Source organism: Rattus norvegicus, chromosome 3 (genome assembly GCF_036323735.1).
Source record: "Rattus norvegicus strain BN/NHsdMcwi chromosome 3, GRCr8, whole genome shotgun sequence".
NCBI classification, from domain to species: domain Eukaryota; kingdom Metazoa; phylum Chordata; class Mammalia; order Rodentia; family Muridae; genus Rattus; species Rattus norvegicus.
Genome location: NC_086021.1, coordinates 97,124,896 through 97,150,475, shown reverse-complemented (window position 1 = coordinate 97,150,475; position 25,580 = coordinate 97,124,896). Strand labels below are relative to the sequence as shown.

Sequence of the window (25,580 nt, the reverse complement as noted above, 5' to 3'; positions counted from 1 at the left end):
AAAATAATAATGAAACTCACAGTGTGTCAACTGGGACATCGGTTGCCAAGCACTGACTTGACCACTTAATGAGGTAATAAGACAAGAGCAGGGGAGCTGTGCGATGCAGCAGGTCTTGCTGAGCTTGAAAGAGCTGACCAGCTCCTAAGATCACCTATGACAGCAAGAACGGTAAGCTGTTAGGAATGGTGGCTCTGGAGGTTCAGGAGAGGTCAAATAAAGCAATCCAGTTAAGCAAACAGTATTGTAAAGGCAACACACATGCTACATTTTTGTGTAGCAACTAGGAAGTATTTGCTGAACAGTAACAGTCAAAACAAACAAATACAGCCACCACCACCAAACCAAGTTTCTTTTCTGTTTTTTTGAGACAGGGCTTCTTTTCATAGTCTTGGCTATCTAGAACTCACTATGTAGATCAGGTGGCTTTAAACTCAGAGATCTACCTGCCTCTCCTCCTGAGTGCTGAGATTAAAGGTTTGTACCACCACACATGGCTCAAAACACTTTTCTGACTCATGGAAGCTGATGGTGAAAAGAAATAAAGGAACAGAGAAATCTAAGTCTCTTCTGTTATGTCTGCTGTTTATGTGAAGACAGGTCTGACTAACAGGCGCAAATTTGTCAATGATGCCCAGTCTTAAAAGTGTGTACAGCCCCTGACTATCAACTCTACTTCTCAGAACTCACTCTAGAGATGTTAAAGACCTGGTAGTAGGGTGTTGGTGGTCAATGGCTAGTTTCCTAGTATTTGGACACCGGGACAGGAAGATTAGGAGTTAAAGAACAGCCTCGGGGCTGGGGATTTAGCTCAGTGGTAGAGCGCTTGCCTAGGAAGCGCAAGGCCCTGGGTTCGGTCCCCAGCTCCGAAAAAAAAGAACCAAAAAAAAAAAAAAAAAAAGAACCAAAAAAAAAAAAAAAAAAAAAGAACAGCCTCAGCTATACAGCGAGTTTGAGGCTCTAGGAAACCCTATTTTAACTCCTGACACTTACCAAAAAGAAAAACAAAACAAAACAAAAACAACAATATCCTAGATAGCAAAAAAGAATAGTTGAGTAAGTTGAGTAAAATTGTACTAGGTAGCTACTAAGATACTAAGATATTCTAGTTCTATAAACAAGAAGGCTATTTTCACAGAAAAGCGTACATGGCAAAATGCATACTGTGTTGTTACTGTGCGTGACTACGGATGACTGCTGTGTAGCTCACGTGCATTTCATAAAGGTTCCACACTAACATTTATTGCTTCTGTGTTTACTGAAAACCAGGCAAAGGAGCTGGGCATGGTGGCACAGGCCTCTAATCGCAATAGAGGCAGAATGACTTCTGTAGTTTGCTACCCTGGTCTAAATAGTAAGTCCTGTTTAATAAGTAAACCAACAAAGTTTATTGAGAGCTCATCTAAGTGAGGTTCTTAAATAGTTTCCTATTTCTTTTGGGGAGGGCTTTCAAAATTAACTTCCTGGGGCTAGAAACTCAGAGGGTAATAACACTTGACTGCTCTCGCCAAGGACCCAGGTTCAGTTCCTAGCTCACGACCAATCAGAAGTCCAGTTCAAGGAATGTGATGCCTTTATTTGACCTTTGAGGGCACCAAGCATGCACACAGTGCACATATATACATACAGGCTAAATACTCATGCATATGAAAAAGTGAAAGTATATATTTTTTTGTTTGTTTTCTCAAAGCAAGGTCTTTCTATATAGTTCTGGATGTCACAGAACTCTCTACATAGACCATGCTGGCCTCAAACTCACAGAGATCCACTTGCCTCTGCCTCTACAGTGCTGTGTTAAAGGTGTGTGCCACCAACACCACCTAGCTGAAATAAAAATGAGTCTTAAAAAAATTATTTGGGCTGGGGATTTAGCTCAGTGGTAGAGCGCTTACCTAGGAAGCGCAAGGCCCTGGGTTCGGTCCCCAGCTCCGAAAAAAAGAACCAAAAAAAAAAAAAAATTATTTAAAAAAAATCAGGGGCTGGGGATTTAGCTCAGTGGTAGAGCGCTTACCTAGGAAGCGCAAGGCCCTGGGTTCGGTCCCCAGCTCCGAAAAAAAGAACCAAAAAAAAAAAAAAAAAAAAAAAAAACAACACTCTAGGAGCCTTATAAGTCTTAGCTCTTTATACATTAACATAAATTTGTCTAGTCTGACTGTTTCCTTATCAGATTTGAATGCATTTATCAACTTAGAGACACATGGGTCTGAGGTCCTGGGTTTGATCCTCAGCCCTGGAGTGTTCAAGGAACAAAAAGATTCAATTGTGGGGGAAAAAGGTAATCTTTTACACAGTACATTCATGGTCTGTAATGCCACCAGGATTCTGACGGCAACGGAGTTTGGTGGTATGAGAAAGAAGAGATGGAAAAAGAGGCATAAAAAGGAGCAGAAAGGCTCAGAGCGACAAACTCTGCAGGCTCTAACTGTTCACGGCAGTCCTATCCTCTACACTTGAAGTTGTTATTGCATCTACAGTGGTAGTAGGAGCTGACCTGCAAAATTTCTGCAACACTAAGTAGGCAGAGGTTAGAACAGTAATCTGCTTCACAGAGAGTCCAAGTGCATTCTATGTTTATTTCTATTTATATGATGATTAATCTTATCAACTTGAGATTTAGAATCATCAGGAAATTCACCTCTGGATTTATAATAAGGCTAAACTAAAGAAAAAAAAAAAACAAGATTTAACTGAAGAGGGATGGTCCACCTTGACTGTATCTGGGACTATCCCATGGGTGGCGTTGAACACTCAGTAAGGGGGACGAAATAATAACTAGCAGCCCTCTCTTAGAAAAGCCCACACCCACACCTGGGTGTCTTTCTTTCTATGCACCTCTCTTTATCTACTTCCCATGTTTACAATCAGCATTTGAAATGTTTTTTTGTTCTGAAGCCTCAGCTGTACACAGACTGTGAGCTGAGGGCAAGCAGTTTTCTCTGCTTCCTGACTGTGGAGGCAATGTGACCTTACACTCCTCAAGTCACAACAGACTAGACCTCCAACAGCAAATCAGGACAAAGCCTTCTTCCGTAAGTTGCTTCTGTTGGAGGTCTTGTCACATGGATGACAAAGTAACTGCTACTACTCCTCTCTGCTGGTGCTCACAGAGTTTTGCTTAGGCTAAGCGCAGGGAGAAAGCAGCGAATCCAGGCAAGTCTCCAGCCTGTCAGGTACTTACTGCATCTCCTAGTCTTGTCAACAGCTGCTGTAAGATCAAGAGGTCTCGGCAGATCAGGAAGCGAGTGCTGGCAATTTTATACACACCTCTGCACACAATATATCCTGCTGTGCTACTACCATAGAGCTGGGAAAGATTCATTCGAACATTCAAAGGCTGAGCTGTAACAAGAAAAATGGAGTTAAAGGCTGACAAGATGGCTCGGCAGGTAAAGGAACCTGCTGCCAACCCCGATAAACTAATTCCCAGGGACCCATGTGGTAGGGAAAAGTTGACCCCTTCACATTGTCCTTTGATCTGTCTATGCACCATAGCATATGTGTGCATGCATGTACATAAATAAATAAATGTAATTTTAAAAGGAAAAGGGAACTAAATACATCATTTAATATTTTTTTGAGACAGGGTTTTTCTGTGTAATCCTGGCTGGCCTGGAACTCAGAGATCTGCCTGCCTCTGCCTCCTGAGTGCTGGGATTAAAGGCGTGCCCCCATGCCTGGCTTTGTTATTTTTAACTACGTATAAGTGTATCTATCTGTATGTGGGTATGTGCACATGACCATGGGTGTCAGATTCCTCTGGAGCTGGTTGTAAGTCACCTGAGGTGGGTTTTGGGAGGTAGCCTCAGTTCCTCTGGAAGAACAGACTCTTGATCTGAGCCCACATCGCTGTTGTTTTGTTGTTTACCTGGATCGAATCCCTTTTCCATCTCCACTTCCGTTTCATAATCCATTTCCCGTATGAGAAGCCCAATGGCATGGACGGGGTTTCTGATCTCTTGCAGTTTACTACAAATGTCTTCCATCACATTTTCTCTACATGACAATGAGAAACTCCTGTTACTACTGACAACACTTAAGACAGGCTCTATGTGAGCTGCTCACAGTACAGTGGTAGAGATAATCCCTCTGGCATAAGATACTCAGAGTCCACATAAAATCCCCCTCAACTTTTTAGGAATGACCCACGAAAATCAATGCAAGGAAAATACTTGTTTGCTTTTTTTTTTTTAAAAAGAAATACAGCTCAATTAAGGGATTATAATACTTTATGAATTTATTTTTAGAGCTGAATATGTTAACATTTGCATTTATAGTCCCCTGTAACATCTGAAACAGGGACTGCAGATGTAGTTTAGGAGAACGCTTGCCTAGAATGCCCAAGGTCCAGGTTCGTACACACACACACACACACACACATACCTATTTAGAATCAAAGAAAATTACTTTAGCATTAAATCATGATTTTATATATACTTGACCACATATTAAAAAATCTGTGGTAACAACATTGCTGAATTCCATTAGGAAATGTACTTTACCCTAAATTCTCCTTACACATCAATAGTGATCAAATCTTCCAAAATGTGTTCTGCAGCCTTCTCTGGAGACTGCAAGTTGTAACAACTGGTTTCCATCAAAACTGCCATATCCATGGTAACTGACTCCCCAATCATCCGGAGGCATTTGATAAGACATAAGACATCCCGTGCCACATCTGCATCTGTGGGAGAGAGTGTTAACATTGACGTCTGAAGCCGTGAAGGTCTACTGATTAATGCATTAAGAGACATCAGATATTAGGATAATTAGATAGGAGGGATCCCTTTCCCATAGCATAGGTATTAAGACTCTCCAGATTCTTCAGAGAGTGAGGTAAACTCCTCAGGACAGACCACAGTGGTACTGATAAATGTTAAGTTGATAAAACATAAGATTCATATACGAAGGGGATCAACTATAGACAGAAAAATTACTACCATCCGATATGGTCGTCTCATCCTCTGTCAGAAGGTGCTCATCAGGCAGGAGATATAAATGATCTACTAAGGAAGATGGGACCAGGAAAGACAGGTACCCCTGCAAGTACAAACTTTCAGTTATTTTCTTTTAAATAATTCAAAAAGAAAACATGTAACTTATAATCCATAATGTATCATATAACAACAAACTGTGCAATATGTAATATGTATACATAGCAGAGGAGGAGAAAGAAAGAACAATAGTGTGAGCTACTGTGAAGGAAGAGGAGGAGGAGAAAAAGGAGGAGGGGATAGGGATGGGAAGGGGAAGGGGAAGAGGGGGAAGGGGAGTGGGGGGGGGAATGGAAGAGGGGGAAGGGGAAGGAGAAATCCATCCAGCTACCAACCAACACTCTCACCAAAATCGAAGCTAACAACCAATGAGAATGGGTGAAGGAGATACAGAAATTCTTGTGTTATCATTATTATTGTTTTTGTTAGTCTGTTGAAGCAGAGTCTTACTATAGGCCAGGCTGACCTGGAATCATACTGGCATTCCCATGTAGTCTCTCAAAAGTTAGGCTATACAGGCCTGAGCTGTCATGTTATTTTTGTGACTTGAAAGTGCATCAATACAGACTAAGTGAACTTTGCAGAGGAGCTCTGAATGCTCCAGCCCCCTTACTTTCTTCAGAAGGCACACCATGTTTGTGAGAGGATTCAAATGTAGAGCAAGAGGGTGGGAGAGGGCTTCCTGATACTGGAGACAGCAGGCATAGAACTTGCACCAGAATTCCTGTTGTAAAGTACGAAATTCATCCTGGGAGAATTCATACTCGGTTACACTTCCTTGGAGCTGATAAACAAAGAGAAGTTAAACCTTTTGGGATTTTTCCTCTACAAAATATTTCTTATATATTAAATCCTATGGGATATGTAAATATCTCTCAAACTCCCTAATGAAAAGGCTTTTTATACTTTCTACTAACTTGATAAAAATGATCAAATCTGACAGTTCAACAAGACAGACAACATCATTCCCGCTCTTACCCAACACCTCACCTCATTTTCAACAGCTAAAGTAATTTCCTTTTTTAGTTCACTCCATGAAAGATCCAAGTTCCTCTCAGTACCCCGGCAGAAAATCTAAAATTAAAAGAAAAATTTCACAATATTATAAAATACTCAAACTGAAGGAAGTCTGGCCTAAAAGTCCCTAAGGCAATATTCAACCACACTGCAACCTCAGAAATGCCAGGAGCATCTCCTCTAATACTGCACAGATGATTTCTAACAGCAATAACAAAGTATAGACCAGAGTAACTTCCAGAAATCTGTTTCCAAAAGAATTATAATAAAGTACATACGATCATTTTAAAAAATCAATTAAAATGAAAATAACGGGGGCTGGAGAGATGGCTCAATGGTTAAGAGCACACAACTACTCTTCCAGAGGTCCTGTGTTCAATTCCCAGCAACCACATGGTGGCTCACAACCATCTGTAAAGAGATCCGATGCCCTCTTCTGGTGTATCTGAAGACAGCTACAGTGTACTTATATATAATAAATGAATAAATAAATCTTTAAAAAAAAAATGAAAATAACTATTGCCCATTTGGAGAGAAGGGTCTATGGGAGGTCAAAGACTCAAAGCACAAGACTACACATAAGAGAAAGCTAGGGATGATGGTGGGCACTCTCCAAGGAAAGAGTCTAACAGTAATTTCATAAATGCATTAATAATGTTTTTATATCCTAATTATATAGTAGATACAATAAAAAATGCTACTGTACAACTTTTATCCCAGTACTAAAGAGGCAGAGATAGGCGGATCTGAGTTTGAGGCCAGCCTGGTCTACAGAGCAAGATGCAAGATTTATGATAGTCAGGGCTACAGAGAAAAGCCCTATCTCGAAAAATAAAAACCAACCAAACAAACAAACAAAACAACCCAACTAGTAATTATGAACAAGGACAAAATGGTGATGAGAAGCTAAACAGACCACTTTACTCTGAAGTGATCATGTAGTTTTATCAGAGAGAAAACAAAAAACACACAGTAACCAGATAAACAGATGTACCTACCCTGAAGAAAAGTCAAAGGCCTATAAACTGTCACACCGGTAATTCTAGTGCTTCAGAAATGAAGACAGGAAGATCAAAGTCAAGGCCAACCTGGTGTACAGGGGGAATAGGAAGCTAGTCTAAGCTATATAGTCAAGATTGTCTTTAAAACACAACACCAGGCAGAAGAATCTCTGGAGTTCAAGGCCAGCCTGGACTAAAGAGTTAGTTCTAGGACAGACAAGGCAACCACAACGAACCCCGCCCCCCTATGGTGTGTTGTGCAGAATTGATTTGGTGGTTAAAAGCACTTGCTTTTCTTGCAAAGGACTAGTAGTTCAAGTTTCTGTACCCATATAGATGATCACCACTTCCTCATGCATACATAGGAAGCATGTGATACACAGATACACGTGCAATCAAAACACACACACACACACACACACACACACACACACACACACACACACACACACCCCAAAAAATTCACAATAGCAAGAAAGGGGAAGGGAAGAAAGTGGGAAAGAAATCTATTTGTGGGCTGGAGAGATGGCTCAGTGGCTAAGAACACTGACTGCGGGCTGGGGATTTAGCTCAGTGGTAGAGCGCTTACCTAGGAAGCGCAAGGCCCTGGGTTCGGTCCCCAGCTCCGAAAAAAAAGAACCAAAAAAAAAAAAAAAAAAAAAAAAAGAACCAAAAACAAACAAACAAACAAACAAAAAACCACTGACTGCTCTTTCAGAGGTCCTAAGTTCAAATCCCAGCAACCACATGATGGCTCACAACCACTCATAATGAGATCTGATGCCCTCTTCAGGTGTTTCTGAAGATAGCAACTTGTATTTAAGGAACTGGAAAGGATCTTGCAGTGGACCTGCTGTGTACATAATTAATCCCAACTACAGGGAGGTAGAGGCAAAAGGATCAAAAGTTCAAGTTCTACCCCAAAAACAAAACAAATAACAAAAAACAATTTTTGTAAAATAGTAAACAAGTCTAAGTCATGAGTGAAAACAAAATATTTTCTGAGACAGTTTCACTATTCAATATAGACAGCTGCCTCTGATTCATTATCCTTCTGCTTCAGCCTCCTGAATCTTGGGATTGTAGTCATGTATTTAGCTTGAAGCTAAAATATTTTGAGTTGCCTATACTCTGAACCCTGAACTTGGACTGTCACTGTACTAACAAAAGGGTATAAACAACATATAATCAATCATAACTAATCTAAAAACTAACCTATAAGTTTCTTTCAAGTATAAAGACTATATGCAGTATAGAATAATTTCTTTTTACAATAGTGTTGGCACACAATCTGGACTGTGGCATGCTCCCCTAATTATTTGGGAAAGCATTTCCTACTCCTATTTCTCAGCCAGGATTCTTTTTTTTTTTTTTTAAATTCTATTTTTTTTTTTATTAACTTGAGTATTTCTTATATACATTTCGAGTGTTATTCCCTTTCCCGGTTTCCGGGCAAACATCCCCCTCCCCCCTCCCCTTCCTTATGGGTGTTCCCCTCCCCACCCTCCCCCCATTGCCGCCCTCCCCCCATAGTCTAGTTCACTGGGGGTTCAGTCTTAGCAGGACCCAGGGCTTCCCCTTCCACTGGTGCTCTTACTAGGATATTCATTGCTACCTATGAGGTCAGAGTCCAGGGTCAGTCCATGTATAGTCTTTAGGTAGTGCTCAGCCAGGATTCTTATTTTGTGTAAAGAATGTTAAAACAAATTACAATAGTACTTACAAGCAAATATATATACACACACATATATATAAATAAAAGTAAATGAATAATTTTCAACACAGCAATAAAATCAGGAATTTCAAGTAAACATTAGATATTTTCTTGCTTACCTGTAAAGCTTTACATAAAGCTGCATTTATGAATTGTCCTGGTGTAAAAAGGCTCCGCAAATACATTTCCTATTAGACAATTAAAACAAAAGCTATTATGATTCTGAAAAAGATGAAATTGTAAAAAATACAAAAGAATCTGTGACCCCCAACACATGGATTTGTACTACATGAACTGCACACTCTGCCCTTCCACACTTGAGCAGTAACAAGTTACACTGCAGAGACATGTCTTTACAGTGTAAGTGAAGACTGCAATTGCTGTCAAACAGGGTCAAGCTCTACACCCTCCTGAATGATACCCATTCTTATAGAGCCCTACTGGGTCCCACTGCAAAACAAAGGTGTCAGCTGCCAAGCTTAAATGCAAAGGGTGGACCCAGCCTGCTGATACTATGCATTGGTAAAAGAGCGTAACAAGTTAGAACAAGTTGATTTTAAAACCATCTTCACAAGGACTCACATATAAAAGAAACTGACAGTAGGTAATCCAAATCTAACAAAATAAACTGCGAAAACTAATAGAGTATAGACTAGAATAGAAAAGTCCATGCTGCCTCATTATTTTGAACAAGTCTCACGAACCAGATTTACTTCTAAGCGTCAAGTCTGAGTGAGCCTCATCAGAGGTTCTTCCACTTAGCTTCTTGGTGGGTGATTACACGAGTACGATGGAATAAAGGCTACTAATGATCAGGATGTGACTTTGGCTTTAAACAAAACCCAAAAGCTAGTCTTTGTTAACTGTAGTAATGAGTAACCATTACCAAGGAAGTCTCTTGAGCAACATTCAATTTCTGATACTTAAAGTGGGGGTTCCAGGGGTGACAACCCTCGTCATTTCAGCTTAGCTCACTAAGGCATCAACTAGCAACTTTTTTTTTCATTTAGCCTAGAGATATTTTTTAAAACATGAAGACTGGCCTATTATGCTTTACTGCACATTACCTTTACCAGAATGTTGTTTTGTTTTGTTTTGTTTTGTTTTTGAGATAGAATTTGTCTGCATAGCTCTTGCTGTCTTGGAACTCTGCTTGTCTCTGCCTCCCAAGTACTGGGATTAAAGACCTTTGCCCACTACTCTACCCTTTATCAGATTTGTAAACCCCTGATAAGGTGCTTTGGATTGAACCCAGGTTTGACATACACAAGTTCTCTACAATCAAGCTATATTCTTCAGAATTTATCTGAACTCCACAGAATGTTTAAGCAGATGGTAATACTAATTACTATAATGATGGTTCCATAATCATTATCATGCTATATTTCACAAATGTATATAATTATTATGTCAACTGAAAGGTTTGGGAGCTGGGGGCTGAGTAGTTAAGGGCACTTGTTGCTCTTACAGAGGAACCAGCTTTGGTTCTTAGCCCACATATGGCAGCTTACCACCATCTACAACTCTAGTTCCCGACAATCCAACACTCCATTTTGAACTCTGTGGGCATCAGGTGAGCACAGGGTACCCATACATACATGCAAGGAAAAAAAATGCCATGTACATAAAATAAAATTCTCAGTCATGAAAATGGCTCAGCAGCTAACACTGTAAAGGCCCTCGCCACTAAGCCTGATGACCACAGCGCCACTGGGACCTGCATGGTGAAGAGAGAACTAACTGTAGTGCTGTCTCCTGACATGTGTCACACTAGCCCAGAACATCCATTCTCATCAGTGAACACATTAGAAACGAACATATTACCCAGGCCATGCTAATTCATCACAAGGACACAGGACAGCTAAACACACAGAATGTAGCTTTGTCAGGGCAAGAGGTACTGAGACCAAAAACAGGAAGGAAGGAAACAGAATAAAGAGATAAAGCCTTGAAAACACTACGCCAGCCCTCTGAGAGCAGATGCTGAACATCTCGGCCTCATAAAGCCAGTGTATTTGCCTTCTCGTTTCAGTCAGTTCAAATTACCTGAGGGTAAAAACTAATACAAGTGGTTCTTACAATAACATAACAGTTAATGAACTTACTCTGGGGTCTTGATCGTCTCTGATGACAATTTCTTCTTCTGGTAGAGACTGCATAAAAACTGGATTCCACTGACCTGCAACATTACTATAGAAAAAAAGTTCAAAAGTTTACCAAAAAATGGCCCCATACTATCTGAGTAGGATCGGTCTTATCAGTTAATCCCTTGCAACCAATCACTACTTAACTCTACTACTAAGTTTTGCTGTCCTTACTATCGGTTCTTACTAGCTCTGTATGTGTGCAGGTGCAAAGACAGGCATGTCTTGTGGAGGCTAGGGCTCAATGCCAAATGTCTTTCTCAACTTTCTCCATCTTGTTTTAAATTATTTACTTATTTTGTCATTATTATTGTGTGGTGAAAGCAGTTACCCAGGTACCACAGTAGATATATGGAGATCTAAGAGGACAGATTTTGTGCATCTGTCCTCTCCTTTCACCATGAATTCTGGAGATTGTTGTCAGGCTCCCACAGCTAGCACTTTTACTAAAGTTTCTCAAAAGGAATCTTACAAGGAGGATGCTTCAACACTCGATCTTAGCCAAAAGGCCAATGAAGAGTGTTTCAGTGGTTATATATTTGATTAAAAAAATGTTTAAATCTGTTTATAAATAGATTTGTAAATATTATTTTTTTCCAGATTAATCTCGGTGTTGTGGCACACACCTTTAACCAGCACTAGGGAGGCAGAGGCAGGTGGATCTTGGAGTTTGAGGCCAGCCAGGGATATTCAGAGAAATCCTTAAACAATAAAACAATTTAACACTATTTTTGAATTATGTATATGGTATGTGTATTTCCATGTGAGTATATGTGTCCCAGGAGGCAAGAGGACCATGACCATCTGTAGTCAGATCTGGAGTCCCAGGCAGTTATCCATAAGCACCCACAGGGGTGCTGGGGCTCAACTTCAACCCTTTGGAAGAGCAGTCTGAGTCTTAACTGCTGAGCCATTTGCCCGAGACCACAGCTAAAAAATTTAAAAGTAAACCAATGTACATTAGATAAAGTATGTCTAACAGTAGAGACTATCAAGACATTAAATTGTGCATTACAGCTTTATATCATAAAACACTAGTTTTGTTCTACAGCTTATTTTCTCTTCTTACTTGTCCTCTCCTTCCCACTCTCCTTCAAGGTAACACATATTCCAGGCTAGCCCTGAACTTACTGTGTAGCTGAGGATGACCTTAGATTCCTAACCCTCCTGCTTTCTACTTCCATCATTCTGGAATTGCATCCATGCTTGTATGAGGTGCTGGGAACTGAATCTGAATGCAAGGAAGGCACCCTACGCACTGGGCCATATTCTGAGCCCTGAAGTACATTTTCTCATGAGGAGAAAAGTTTCCTGTTTTAAAAAGTTTCAAAGTGCCATACTAGTTCAGTCTATGTCCAATCTTAAGGAAATTGAGAATAAAAAAGAATTTCAATGTCTTTGTTAAGTTGTGGGCATAAGGACATTAGCGTACTAGCAGTGAGATTCCAAATTACTGCTACTGTTTTTAGGGTACCTCTCCTAAGAAATAATGGTATTTTTTCTTATCTCAATCCTAAGCATATTTGCTCTAAAATCAAAAGGTAACAACCACAAAAGGTAGCACTTCAGAAAAATCTAGACAAACATCAGAATCATTTGAACTAAACTATGTGACTCTATATGCAAAGGTCTCATCTCAGTATGGCTCTGTCTGGGGTAAAGCAGGAAGACAAAGGTTATATTCCATACTGTTCAAAGTTGATATATTTCACAATTGTTTGGTTCTCAGCATCATGCCACAGGGCCCAGATATCCGTTGAGGTTAAGGCAAAATCGACCAGTGTCTCCTAGGAAGAAAGGGGGAAAAGTAAGGGGGAAAAAAGGGAGCAGAGACTAAGTTTGTATTGACAAGAACAAAACACATAAAAGCACAACATGCCACATGAACTTGATAAAACCCAACTTAAACTGTTTCCATACATGAAGAGGGACTGGAAAGATGGTTCAGTGGTTCAGAACACTGACTGCTCTCCCAAAACACTTTGGCTCAATTCCCAGCACCCATATGGTGAGCTCTCAACTGTCTACAGTAACACAATGGGGTTAAGGAATTTTGAGACAGTCTCACTGCTGTGAGATTCTACTTGGCAATACAGAAAGTTGTTGAGTTGATTTGGAACTCTTGTGTTTAAATGACTGCCTCAGATTCAAAAAAAGCTTTGATTACAAAAACAAGCAACAGCACCAGGCTATAGCCAACATTTCCTTCCTATGCCTGTGTGAAATGCACAGGATGGTTTAACTTACCTGAGAAGTGAACAGTGAAGAAATGTGATCTAAACTATAGCGACTGCTCTCGGTGCTCACCAACTGGAAAATGCAGAACTGTTGAAAAACAAGTTAAAAGTTCGTCACTTCATATAATCAACATGTTACTCTTCTATGGAGAGAAGTCACAATTCCCCTGTCTCCAAGTGCTGGGAATAAAGGTGTGTGCCACCAGACTTAACTAAAATATAACAAAGTCACTATCTTAACCATTTTTAAGAATGCAGTTTATATATATTGACAATGCTGTGCTACTCCTATGCAGGACTCTATATCTTGCAAAACTGAAACTTTACTCCCAATAAACAGCTCCTCTCATACTGTCAATCCCTCACACTCCAGTCGTACTGCCTTGCAATAACTCTGAGTCTATGACTACTACTTTAGAAACCAAGATATGGCACCCTGTTTGATCCTCAGTGTTTATGAGTGCCCAATTGTGCACTGCACATACACAGGCACCCACACACTTCCTACTACTCCAGTTCCAACGATCTAATGCCCTCTTTTAGTATCCATAGGTTCCTGCATGTATGTAGTGCACATAAGCGTGTGCAAGCACACAAATTTAAAATACACAATATACAAAACAAATACTATGTATAAATTATATATAAACATATAAAAGTGTTTTTCTTAAATGGCAGTTGAAGGCTAGGTTTAGTTCAGTGTAGAATCATTGCCTTAAATGTGTAAGGCCTTGGGTTCAATCCCTTACACTGGAGGAAAAGACAAAAAAAGAAACAAATTAAGGCATAAGATACTTATAAATAGTATTTTTGACAATTTTTACTAAAGAAAATTCACTGTGCACTGACAATGTAATGCTTCATGCCTTCTATCACAGGTAGGCAACTACTCACAGTAAGTTAACTTTTTTTTTAAAAAGGGGGACCTGACATGCCTCCTCATCTTCTTTTTTTTCTTGTTCTTTTTTTTTCTCGGAGCTGAGGACCGAACCCAGGGCCTTGCGCTTGCTAGGCAAGTGCTCTACCACTGAGCTAAATCCCCAACCCTATTTTTTTTTTTTTTACATACATTTAGTGTATGTGTGTATATATGAGGATTCAAGTGTGTGTGGAGGACAACCTGCAGGAATTGGTTGTCTCTATTGTATAGGTTCTGGAAACCAAACCCAGGTTGTCAGGCATGGCTGCAAACACTGGTACTCATTTAGCTGTCTGGTTACCACTCTCCTATAACCACTTTTTTTAAAAAAAGCTTTTTGAGACAAGATCTTTTGATATAGCTCTGGAACTATGTAGGCCAGGCTAGCCTCAAACTCAGATTTGCCCATCCTTGCCTTATAAGTGCTGGGATGAAAAGCATGTGCTGCCATGCCTGGCTTTAAAAAAATGTTCTTTTTAGAAGGAGAAAATTATAAATTTTGTTTTGTTTCCCCACTAGTGGGGATTAGAACCTAGGACTTTACTCATTGTAGGTAGTTTTACTGCTAAGCTATAGTCCCAGCGTCACAAGCAAGCTTTAAGGGAAAAAAAAATAAACACTGAATCGTCTTCTGAGAAAAAGAAGTGTATGAAATGTGTGGGGAGCTGGAGATAGCCTGGCAGGTAAGAAGACTTAAGGAGACTGGGCCCCATCACTCGCACCAGACATCTCATTAACACATAATTCCAGCTCCAAGGGACCCGACACCTTCTAGACTCCACGGCACTTTTACACATATATGTGTATACTCACACAAACACATATGTACACACAAAAGTAAATCTTAAAAAATAAAACGATCTATGTAGGGGATGAAGGTATAGTTCAATGACAGTGTGAATATGTAGCATGTATGAAGACCAAAAATAAAAAGTGTTGCACACCTTTAATCCCAGCACTTGGCAGGTGGATCTCTGAGTTCCAGTTCAGCCAGTGATACTACACAGAGTCTGTCTCAAAAAAGAACAAAAACCACAATAGAATTTAAAACCACAATAACTCGCTAAAGAATTAGAACTCACCTATTCATTGTGGTATGTTATAGTAAAAATAAATGTTTTATTAAAAAAATTCCTGTTATATGTCTACCATTAGAAAAGTGCATACTCAAGTAAAATATGCATTGTAGAATATAGCCCAAACAAAACAACAAAATCCAGAAAATTCCAGTTGAGTGCATGAGTTTCTCAAATGACTTGTAACAAAAAATGAGTTTACTCCATTTTTTTCTTCTGGACAGTTTTATGATGTCCCTTAGTGTGTCCTTAAAACCATGATAATCCTCTTGTCCCAGTCTTCTGAATGCTGGGATTAAATATTTATCACAACCCCAGGCTTATTTAATTTTATTAATTTAATCTCTTATTTTCTTAGCATTCATGTGTGTTGTAACATGTGCATGTCACACAGAGAAGATTTTAAGGAGGTTCTCTTCTACTGTTACATCCTGGAGGTCTAATTCAGGTTGTCAGGCTTGAAGGCACAGTACCTTTACCCACTAAGCCCTGTTATGAGAACATTCACAGTGGAGAATGGGGGTAGCGTCTCAGGGCTCAAACAGGGAAAGGACAGCAGAGCCCAACCAGACTTCTAAGCAGGACAAAAACCTAGCATGGGGCATCAGAGCTCCAGTAAGTAAGGGAGACACATCCTCTGTCTGATAGGATTACAGTAAGCCTGTTCAAGTGCTGCTATGTAGAATGCATACTACCATGCCAAACACACAACAAACAGCTCTTTATTATTTGATTACACTATTGTATACACTCTGTATGCCTTACCTATAAACACCATCAGGATCTGGGTGGTGAACAATTATTTCTAAACATTAATTTCACCAAAACTACTTCCTAACACACTAACACCTGCATTCCTTTTTAGCAGTTTTATCTTCTTCACCTAGATTTTCAAATCTAACTTCCCTTTAAACTTCCCTTTAATCCTTACCACCCCTTACCAATGTTCTAATTCATGTATCCCCACAAAACCCAATCTCCCTTCCAACAACTTAATATTTTAAACAAAGTTTAAGTCGACTCAATGAGCCTGATATTTCCCCAAATCAATACACAGACACACACACACACACACACAGACTCACAGACAGACAGACAGGCAGGCAGGCAGGCAGGCAGGCAGGCACGCACGCACGCACGCACGCACGCACGCACACACACACACACACACACACACACACACACACACACACACACAATTTCATACCTGTCCTCGTTTTGGAGCATGCATGTATATTCCTAGGTAGAGCCCCATGGAAGGGGAATATGCAAGCCGTAACTTATGTCCTGTTCCTGCAGTGAGCCGAAGGTCTTTGTTTACAGGGACATATTCCAGCATATCAGCCACCATCAGGCACATTTGGTCCTGCCCAAGAGAAGAGTTGATAAGTGATGTCCTAAGAATACTACAGCTAGAAATACATCCTTAACTTTTCAAAAAAAAGTTTGGCAGAGGCACATACATTCAGTCCTAGAATTTGGGAGGTAGAGGCAGCTGGATCTTTGTGAGTTCCAGGTGAGCCAGAGCTACCCTGCAAGACCTTGTCTCAAAACAAAAAAACAGTACCAGCTCCCCCTCAATCCCCCGGATCTTGAAAATCATCAACATGCATTAATTTTTTTCTTAATTTTATGTGTGTAGATGTTTTGCCTCCATGTATTAGTGTATACCTATGTGCCTAGTGCCTTTGGAAACCAAAGAAGGTGGTGGATTGCTTGGAAATGAAGTAACAGGCAGTTATGAGCCACCATATGGATTCTGGGAATTGAACTTCAACCCTCGGGAAGAGGAGCCAGTGCTGATAAGTACTGTTAGCCAGGGCCATCTCTTCAGCCCCAACATACATTTTAATAACAGTTGTGCGGATTACAACCATCTGTTAACTCCAATTTCAGAGGATCTGACATCCACAGACACCAAGGATACATGAATTACGTATTTGCATGTAGGCAAAACAGTCATACACATAAAATAAACTTAAGAAAAAAATTCAAACAGTTGTTGCCATTAAGTGAAGACTGTGTCTTATATTACCCTTTTAACTCATATAAGGCCCAAAATAAAAAATAGGAAAATGTTAATTCAAGATCTGAAAGTATATTGTAATTTTCAACCCAAACGATCTAATCATCTCTAAATGAGGACTGATTTCAATCCTTCCACACTTCACACACACATTTTAACTTACACCAATCATAAATGTAGTACTTACCTTATAAGACCACATCCGTAGTTTATGATCCTGACATAGGGCAAAAATAAAGGCATCATGTTCAACACAATGAACAGCAAGACTCAGGGCACGATCTGAAGGCCCATGGTCACCCCTAAAAACAAAGGACAGACTTTAGACTTTTCACTAGTGCAAATAAGTGGATCATTAGAATTTGTGATTTAATAGGCAAAATAAAATTGTAAATGGATATTCTTAGCAGAAAGAACATGAACTTAATATGTTGATATAAGACAAATACATTTCTACGTAGTTTATGCTCATCATTACCATAAAATAGAATATGGACTATATCACAAAAGTGATTCCTTTCCTATTGGTTGAGAAACGTCCTACATTAAGCTATCTTACCTTTTTGTTTGTTTGTTTGGTTTGGAGATATTTTGTAGCTTTGGCTAGCTTAAACTCACAGACATCCACCTGCCTCCTAAATGCTAGGATTTAAGGTGTGTGTAACCACACTAGGCTTATTAGATCTTTATAAAAATAACACCTCTTAATTGTTTATGTATGTCAGAGAGAGAGAGAAAGAGAACGAGAACACAAAAGAAAGAGAGCACACGGGGGTCATGTATGAAGGTCTGAGGACAACACAGTAGCTGGTTTTCTTCCCTCCAGCACGTGGACATGCAATAGATCATTGGATGTCAGGCTCTCCAGGCCAGCGCCTTAACCCTCTGGGCCATCTTGTATTCTCTACTCTAGCCACCTTACAGAAACCTGAATTTGGTTAAGTCAGGACACAGCAATGGTGTCAAAGTGTAGGACAATCTGCAAATAAGGCAGATTCTGGAGTGTGGCTTTCCTTAGGCAAGACATCAGGCTATGCACTCTTGTGCTCAGTGCAGAATATGCCATGAAATACAGCTGGAGGCAGTAACACAGGAGTACAACTTGAGCCCTTTGATTTCTTGCAGGACACAACTTACTGTTGGGGTTAGTCTTATGCATTTTATATTGAGATGTTGAGTTCTGTGTCCCAAGATCAGATTGCAGACTGGACATGGGCATTGTACTGACCAATGTGCTATGAAGAATGTTCCACAATAACCTCTGATTTGTTAACAAAAGGCTAGAGTTTGTGGCTGGGCAGGAGAGAGAGGAAGGCAGGACTTGAAATTGAGTAGAGGGGTCTCTTCTAGGGACCACGAGGAGGAGGAGGAAGAGGAAGAGGAAGAGGAAGAGGAAGAGGAGGAAGTGGTGGCTGCCATTACTTAGGATGGACAAGGAGCACAGAAGTTCACTCTGAGGACAGATGACTATAGCAGGGCTACCCAGGAGACATTAATTTGGCCAGTTACAGAGCATTCATGTGGGTTTTAACAGTGTGGAAGAAGAACCTGCCCAGCATAGAACCGACAGCTTATTAATAAATTAGTGTTTCTTTGTCATTTTCTTGGGAGCAAAACAGGCAGAAATGGGGTAGAAACTCCCAATAGATATTAAGCTGCAAAAGGGGGTATCACATCTCCCAAAAAATATTTATAGCAGCAACTTACCTTATAGCTGTGGGCATCCAGCCTGTGAGTAACCGCTGCATCACTGAACTCTGTTTCAGTTCCACAACTGATGCTATCCCTGCAACGATACCCAAGAAACCTCCTGGTTTTAACCTAGGGAAACTCAATGCTACAAATGCTGTAAATAAGAATAAATAAAACGACATTTTTTTTATATTCTTAGGAGAAACGGCTTGCCATTTGCAGACAGCAGCATATTCTTCCACTCAATAGAATGGTTTCATATTTTTTTTTCTTCTTGTTTTTGGGGGAGGGGGTTTTGAGACAGGGTCTGTGTGTAGCCCTGGCTGTCCTCAAACTCAGAAAGATACCTACCTCTGCCTCTTGAGCGCTGGGATTAAAGGTGTGCGCCACCACTGCCCAGTCATCTCATATTTTCTCACTCACTGGGTACTGTGGTAGATGATCTAGGTGCTGGAGATTCACTGGTCAATGAACAACTGCCCTCATGAGCCTTAAATGAGTATTGCTGGCATGTCTGGATGAAGGCTGAATTTCCAAAAGGATGGTCAAAGAAGACCTCAATATGGAGATACAATCAAGAACTAAAAACATTGAGGAGGAATTAAAATATCGGAATATGTCTCATGCCTTTAAAAAACTACAAAAGGGCATGTAGTTGGTAGAGGGCAAGTGAGGAAATGAGTTTGTTTTTTAAAATGTATTTACATATATGGGTGCTTTGCCTGTACATGTATATGCACACCACCTGCATGCCTGATGCCCCTCAAGTCCAGAGGAGGACACCAGATCCTGTGGAAATGGAGTTATAGCTATGAGCTGGTATGTGAATGCCTTAGAAATGGAAAAGTGGCCAGTGCTTTTTAACTGCTGAGCCATCTTGCTAGTCCCCCAACCAATTTTTGTTTGTTTTGTTTTTGGAGACAGGGTTTCTCTGTATAGTGCTAGGTGTCCTAGAACTCACTCTGTAAACTCAGAGATCCACCTGCCTATGCCTTCCAAGTGCTAGGATTAAAGGCATGCACTACTACTGTCTGATTACTAATGATTAATATATCAATCTGCCCAAGAAGTTCCTGAAATGGGAGGGCAGATCTGAAGACATTTAGGACATTATAATGCAGGCAAGATACAATGGTCTAATGGTGACTTAGAACAGGGATCAGTTGTCAAATTTGGTCCCAAAACTCATTTGTTTTAAATACACTACTTCAATATGAGGGTGGGAAACTAGTAATCCGTCTCTGTTAGACTCAGAATAGTTACTTTATATATTTCTGTTTTCCCACACCCAGCATCCATCCTGGTTCCTCATCCACTGAATAAAGAAAGGTAAAGCAGCAGGGACCGAGCAAGCAATAATGAAGGTAGACACAGTACAGACTTAACCCTACACTGACAATGCTTCAGTGTCAGCATTGATGACTGACTCAGACTCAGTTCCCATACTCACCAGGTATGTCATAAGGAGGCAGCTTAAGAACAAAGATGCCACCAGAAGCAGACGGTAGAGCAAACAGAGCCTCCCCATCACTGCTAAGCCAGGCTGCAGAAGTGGTGGAACTCGGGGACAGTCCAGGCACTGTTGGAATTAACTGATAGTTGCAAGGATCTTTGAAATCAACTTTTCCAATGTCAGTAAATATTGATTGCATCTGACTTTCAGTTACCAGCTCCTGTAATGAGAAAGAATATTTTGAAAGTACCTGAATTGTTTTTAGTTCCTTTCAATTATGTTTATTTCTTTTAAAAAATGTTTATTGAAAAAAATGTCGAGGGGTTGAGAGGACAGCCCAGTGGTTATAAGCACCTGTGGCTCTTGAAGAGGACCTGGGCTTTGTTCCCTGCGACTACATAGTGGCCCGCAATTGCCTCTGACTCCAGTTCTAGGGTATCTGATACCCTCTTGCTCCTGCAGGCACTGCATGCATGTGGTGCATTTACATACATGCAGACAAAACAGTTATACACATAAAATAAATCTTAAAAAAATTGTTGAGGACAAGACAAAAGCTTCCTCTCTTCCTTGCCAGTCAGGTTGTCATTACATAGCCCCGGCTGGCCATGAACTTCCTCTGTACAGCTGAGACTGCTCTGAGATCAGAAATTCTCCTGTGTCAGACCCTCTTACTAGGATTATAGATGTGTACTGTAGTACCTAATGAAAACTATTTTATCAACTTAAAATGTCTGCTCTTTTATTATTGAGACAGGGTCTCATATAGCCCAAGCTGGCTGTGAACTTCAGGATGATCTTAAACTTCCAATCTTTCTATACCCATCTCCTAAACAGTGGGATTACAGGCACAAGCTCTATTTATGAGGCTGGAACCCAGGGCTTTGTTTACACTAGCAAGTGCTCTCTGACTAAATAACACCCCAACCTAATTATTTCAAACAGTTACTATATGCTTTGTAAGGTCTAACAAATCTATTTTTTCCATTTCAAAGAAATCATTCTAGTCTTCAATCTGTGATATCATAATATGGGAAACAAGTTAATGCACACAACAATCAACTTACGCTTCTGTACATACGGGATGGGTGTGGTAAAATTAATCTGTGTACTGTATGATTGGTTAATATCAAGATTATCACATGATTCTGGGTCTCAGAGACATGAACCCCACCGGGTAAGAGGCTGTAATTTTGGAATTTTAGGCGAACAGCATTATTCAACAAATTTAAGTCCAGTGATTCCTCCACCAGCTCCAATGTATCCCCGGAAGTCTTCCTGTTAGAACAAAGACAGATTTGTTTAAAGTCTTTTTTCCCCTCAATGACCGCTGCAATAAAATGTATAAAAGTATATAAATGAACTCTCCCAATTTGAAAAGATTAGACAATTCAGCTTGAACCTACACCCTTTTCAGAGTCTCTCTACATATCCCTGCCTGTCACTACATCAAACTCAACAAGATTCGCTTGCCTCTGCCTCCTGAGTGCTGGGATTAAAGGAATGCACCACCATGTCTGGCTTGGACCACCTTTCCATAAGAATCTATTATATAGATTTATAAAACACAGTACAACAAAAATCTAACTCTCACTATGGTAATAGTAAATATACTTCCCATTTCCTTAATCCTTAATCCTACTATATAAAAATGAAACCACACATCATTTGTAGAGGAATGAGGTATTCATGTACATTTACCACCAAACAAAAATTGTTTCTAAAGTAATAAGCACATTTCCCTTTTCTATTATGTTTTTAACAAATTTTTGAAAAGCAGCAACTTTGTGTAAGGGTCAGTATTTCTTAATATTTTTAAAAAATATAAAAATAACTGCATGTTGAGCATATCAAGGTTAGTCTCTTCACTACATAAAACCAGTCCAACTTCCTTCCTAGTCCTTTTCAAAGACAGCTTCTGAATAAATGGCAGTAAGCAATTTGAGTGCAGAGGAAGTGCCACGTATACTTAGATATCTGCAAATCCAGCAAAGTGTCTGAATCAGAGCTGACATTCAATAAATGCTGTCTGATGAGATACAAATACAACTGGCAGCAGGGAGATAGAGCAAGGTGGGGGCTTTGTTCAAATCCAAGTTGCAACACAGGAACCAAACTATTTCGCTGAGAGTCCTCTGTCTGAATTTAAATTCATATAATTCTAATTACCCTCTGCTGCCTGTGCTGTCCTTTGTGTCCATCACAGATGCTGCCACTTTCTCTTATTCTGTGTATTCACTTTTGCCTTCTAAGAACTTGTCTTTTTTTTGTTTTTCTTTTTTTAAAGGTTTATTTATTTTATTTATATGAATATACTGTAGCTGTTTTCAAGCACACCAGAAGAGAGCATCAGATCCCAATAGATGGTTGTAAGTTACCTTGTGGTTGCTGGGAATTGAACTCAGGACTTCTGGAAGAATAGTCAGTATTCTTAACCACTGAGCCATCTCTTCAACCCAGGACTTGTCATTTCCTTTTTCTTTTTTTCGGAGCTGGGGACCAAACCCAGGGCCTTGTGCTTGCTAGGCAAGTGCTCTACCACTGAGCTAAATCCCCAACCCCAGAACTTGTCATTTTTAAACATCTTTTTAGTATCTACTAACTGGTCTATGTCAACATGTATGATGCTAGTTTGGATCTTGAATGTCTTCCAAAGTCTTATGTGTTAAAGGTTTAGTCCTCAGAGCAGTACTGGGATGTAGTAGGACCTTTAAGAGGTGAGGTCACAGGACCAAAGGAAGAATAGATCAATTCTGGACCAGGACCTGAACCAAAATGATCCTTTCTCCTCAGACCCCAGCTGCCCCTATAAACCCACAGGCTCTACACCTGCAAACTCAACTAGCCACAAACTAAAAACACCCAAGAAAACAAACATACAACTTGCTTGTACCTCCATTCTTTTTTCTTCTCACCATCCTCCGATACACAGTATTAACATCATATAAAGCATCAAATCACAATTATTTACACAATATTAACATCATATACAGCATCAAAAGTGGGTTAGCAGAGCATGTCAAATACAGAGGTGAATGCTAGCAGCAGATCACTGAACTGAGAACTGCCCCCCCCCCCATTGAAGGAATTAGAGAAAGGATTGAAGGAGTTAAAGCAGTTGAGACCCCATAAGAACAACAATGCTAACCAACCAGAGCTCCCAGGGTCTAAACCACTACCCAAAGACTATACATGGACTGACCCATGACTCTAGCTGCATATGTAGCAGAGGATGGCCTTGTTGGGCACCAATGGAAGAAGAAGCCCTTGGTCCTGCCAAGGCTGGACCTCCCAGTATAGGGGGATGTGTGTATGGGAGTGGATGGGGAGGGAAACACCCTTATAGATGGGGAGGGGGAGGGGATAGAACTTATAGACAGGAAATTGGGACAGGGAATAACATTTGAAATGTAAATAAAAAAAAATCCAAGAAAAAAGAAAACAAAACAAAAAAAGTGGGCTAGAAATGAACTAATGTTGGACATGCAGATTATATGCAAATACTATGCTTTTTAAAAGCATGAAGAACATTTTAAAAGTATGATCACACTGACTTCAGAATGATAAAATGAACTTTTTCTTGAATCAACAATCAAGACTAAAATTTAAATAAAAAAGCCAACCAACTTATTCTCCTTAACTTTTAGCCTTTAGTTTTATCTCTCTGCTCATTTTGAAGAAATATATCTTCTTATTAATACTATTTAGTCAGCTGCATATGACAGCCCATATCTTTAATACTAGCAATCTGGAGGCAAAGGCAGACAGGTCTTTGTGAGTAAGCCAGTTTGGCTACACCGCGAGTTCCACACCAGTCAGAAATACATAGTGAGACATTCTCTCTCTCCCTGACCCCAACACAAACAAAAAGTTAACAATTTGGGGGCTAGAAACTTGTTTAAATGATTAAGAGCACCAGTTGTTCCTTCAAAAGATTCACGTTTGAATCCAAGCACCAACATGGCAGCTCACGACCACCCATAACTCCAGTTCCGGGGACCCAGGCAACCTCTCTGGTCTTCAGCAGTACCAGGCCTGCACGCATGTGGTGCACGCAAACACATGCAGTTAAAACACTCATGCACATGAACTTTCTTGGAACTTTATCATTTCAAATTCTTTTCATTTTTCTTGTCCAATTTATTTGGCTTCTTTTAAGTATGTGTCAAGTGTCATTAATCAACTGTTCCCTTGAGAATGACAGGAGATGTCCCATCTAAAAGTTTCTCATCTTGACTCATTTTACTGAAATTCAGCCCTGGTATCTCTGGTTAATGTAAATGGTGGTGCTATTTTTGACTCAGGTGACTGACTTTACTCACAGCAGAGGAAAGAAAAAAAGTTTTGAATGAATCTAGGTTTTTCTATTCATAAGAGTAAAAGTTCTAAAAATTTATTGATTCTTACTATGGGATAGATAACCTAGCAGGAAATAGTTTAAAGCAGCATAAAACACCAGGGCTGGAGAGAGTTCAGTGGTTAAAAGCACTGACTGTTCTTCCAGAGGTCCTGAGTTCAATTCCCAGCAACCATATGGTGGCTCACAACCATCTGTAATGGGATCTGATGTCCTCTTCTGGTGTGTCTGAAGAGAATGAATATTTCATATGCATATTAAAACAAACAAACAAAAGCACCAAGAGCTTTTTGTGTTGCTATTCTTTAAAAAAAAATGGACAAAAATTACTCATGGCAGGTCATATAACTTAAATGATAATTCATACCATGGTAGTTTGATTAAGAATGGTACCCACAGGGGTTGGGGATTTAGCTCAGTGGTAGAGCACTTGCCTAGCAATCGCAAGGCCCTGGGTTCGGTCCCCAGCTCCGAAAAAAAGAAAAAGAAAAAAAAAAGAATGGTACCCACAGACTCATATATTTGAAAGCTTAGAGAGTGGGGTCAGAAGGGGTGGACTTGTTGGAAGAAATGTCACGGGACTGGCCTTTAAGGTTTCAGAAGCTTGAACCAGACCCAGTAGCTCACTCCTTTACTCTGCTGTCTGCTGATCCATAGGTAGAATTCTCAGCTACCTCTCTAGCACTACGAACGTCTGTGTGTCACCATGCTTTCCACCAAGATGACAATGAACTAACCATCTGAACCAGTAAGCAAACCTTGATTAAATGCTTTTCTTTATAAGAGGTGCTGTGGTCATGGTGTTTCTTCACAGCAATAGAAACCCAAAGACACATAACATACTATGCTTAAACAAGGCCAGACCTTTGACAGATTCGAGAAGATATCTCCAAGGTGCAGGAGTCCCTTCCCATCACCTTACAACCGCCATCTGCATCCTTGTCCCCCAAACC

The 25,580-nt window shown here is 40.1% G+C and overlaps 1 protein-coding gene across 4 annotated transcripts in view; it reads right to left on the bottom strand.

Moving 5' to 3' along the window:
• Nup160 (nucleoporin 160) overlaps positions 1 to 25,580 on the bottom strand; it is a 62,505-nt gene that overhangs the window by 32,752 nt on the left and 4,173 nt on the right. For 2 of the 4 annotated variants that reach the window (XM_039104890.2, XM_039104889.2), the window contains 16 exons: positions 21,338 to 21,548; positions 20,268 to 20,490; positions 18,833 to 18,911; positions 17,313 to 17,427; positions 16,307 to 16,465; positions 13,115 to 13,192; positions 12,557 to 12,654; positions 10,829 to 10,913; positions 8,843 to 8,911; positions 5,982 to 6,065; positions 5,605 to 5,775; positions 4,938 to 5,037; positions 4,516 to 4,681; positions 3,866 to 3,993; positions 3,179 to 3,339; positions 21 to 154 (listed from right to left, as the gene is read on the bottom strand). In XM_039104890.2, the coding sequence (XP_038960818.1) occupies positions 21 to 154; positions 3,179 to 3,339; positions 3,866 to 3,993; positions 4,516 to 4,681; positions 4,938 to 5,037; positions 5,605 to 5,775; positions 5,982 to 6,065; positions 8,843 to 8,911; positions 10,829 to 10,913; positions 12,557 to 12,654; positions 13,115 to 13,192; positions 16,307 to 16,465; positions 17,313 to 17,427; positions 18,833 to 18,911; positions 20,268 to 20,490; positions 21,338 to 21,548 (2,061 nt within the window). Of the gene's footprint in view, positions 1 to 20; positions 155 to 3,178; positions 3,340 to 3,865; positions 3,994 to 4,499; positions 4,682 to 4,937; positions 5,038 to 5,604; positions 5,776 to 5,981; positions 6,066 to 8,842; positions 8,912 to 10,828; positions 10,914 to 12,556; positions 12,655 to 13,114; positions 13,193 to 16,306; positions 16,466 to 17,312; positions 17,428 to 18,832; positions 18,912 to 20,267; positions 20,491 to 21,337; positions 21,549 to 25,580 lie in introns of those variants that run through there. The other 2 variants (NM_001107744.1, XM_039104891.2) reach the window with 2 other exon arrangements.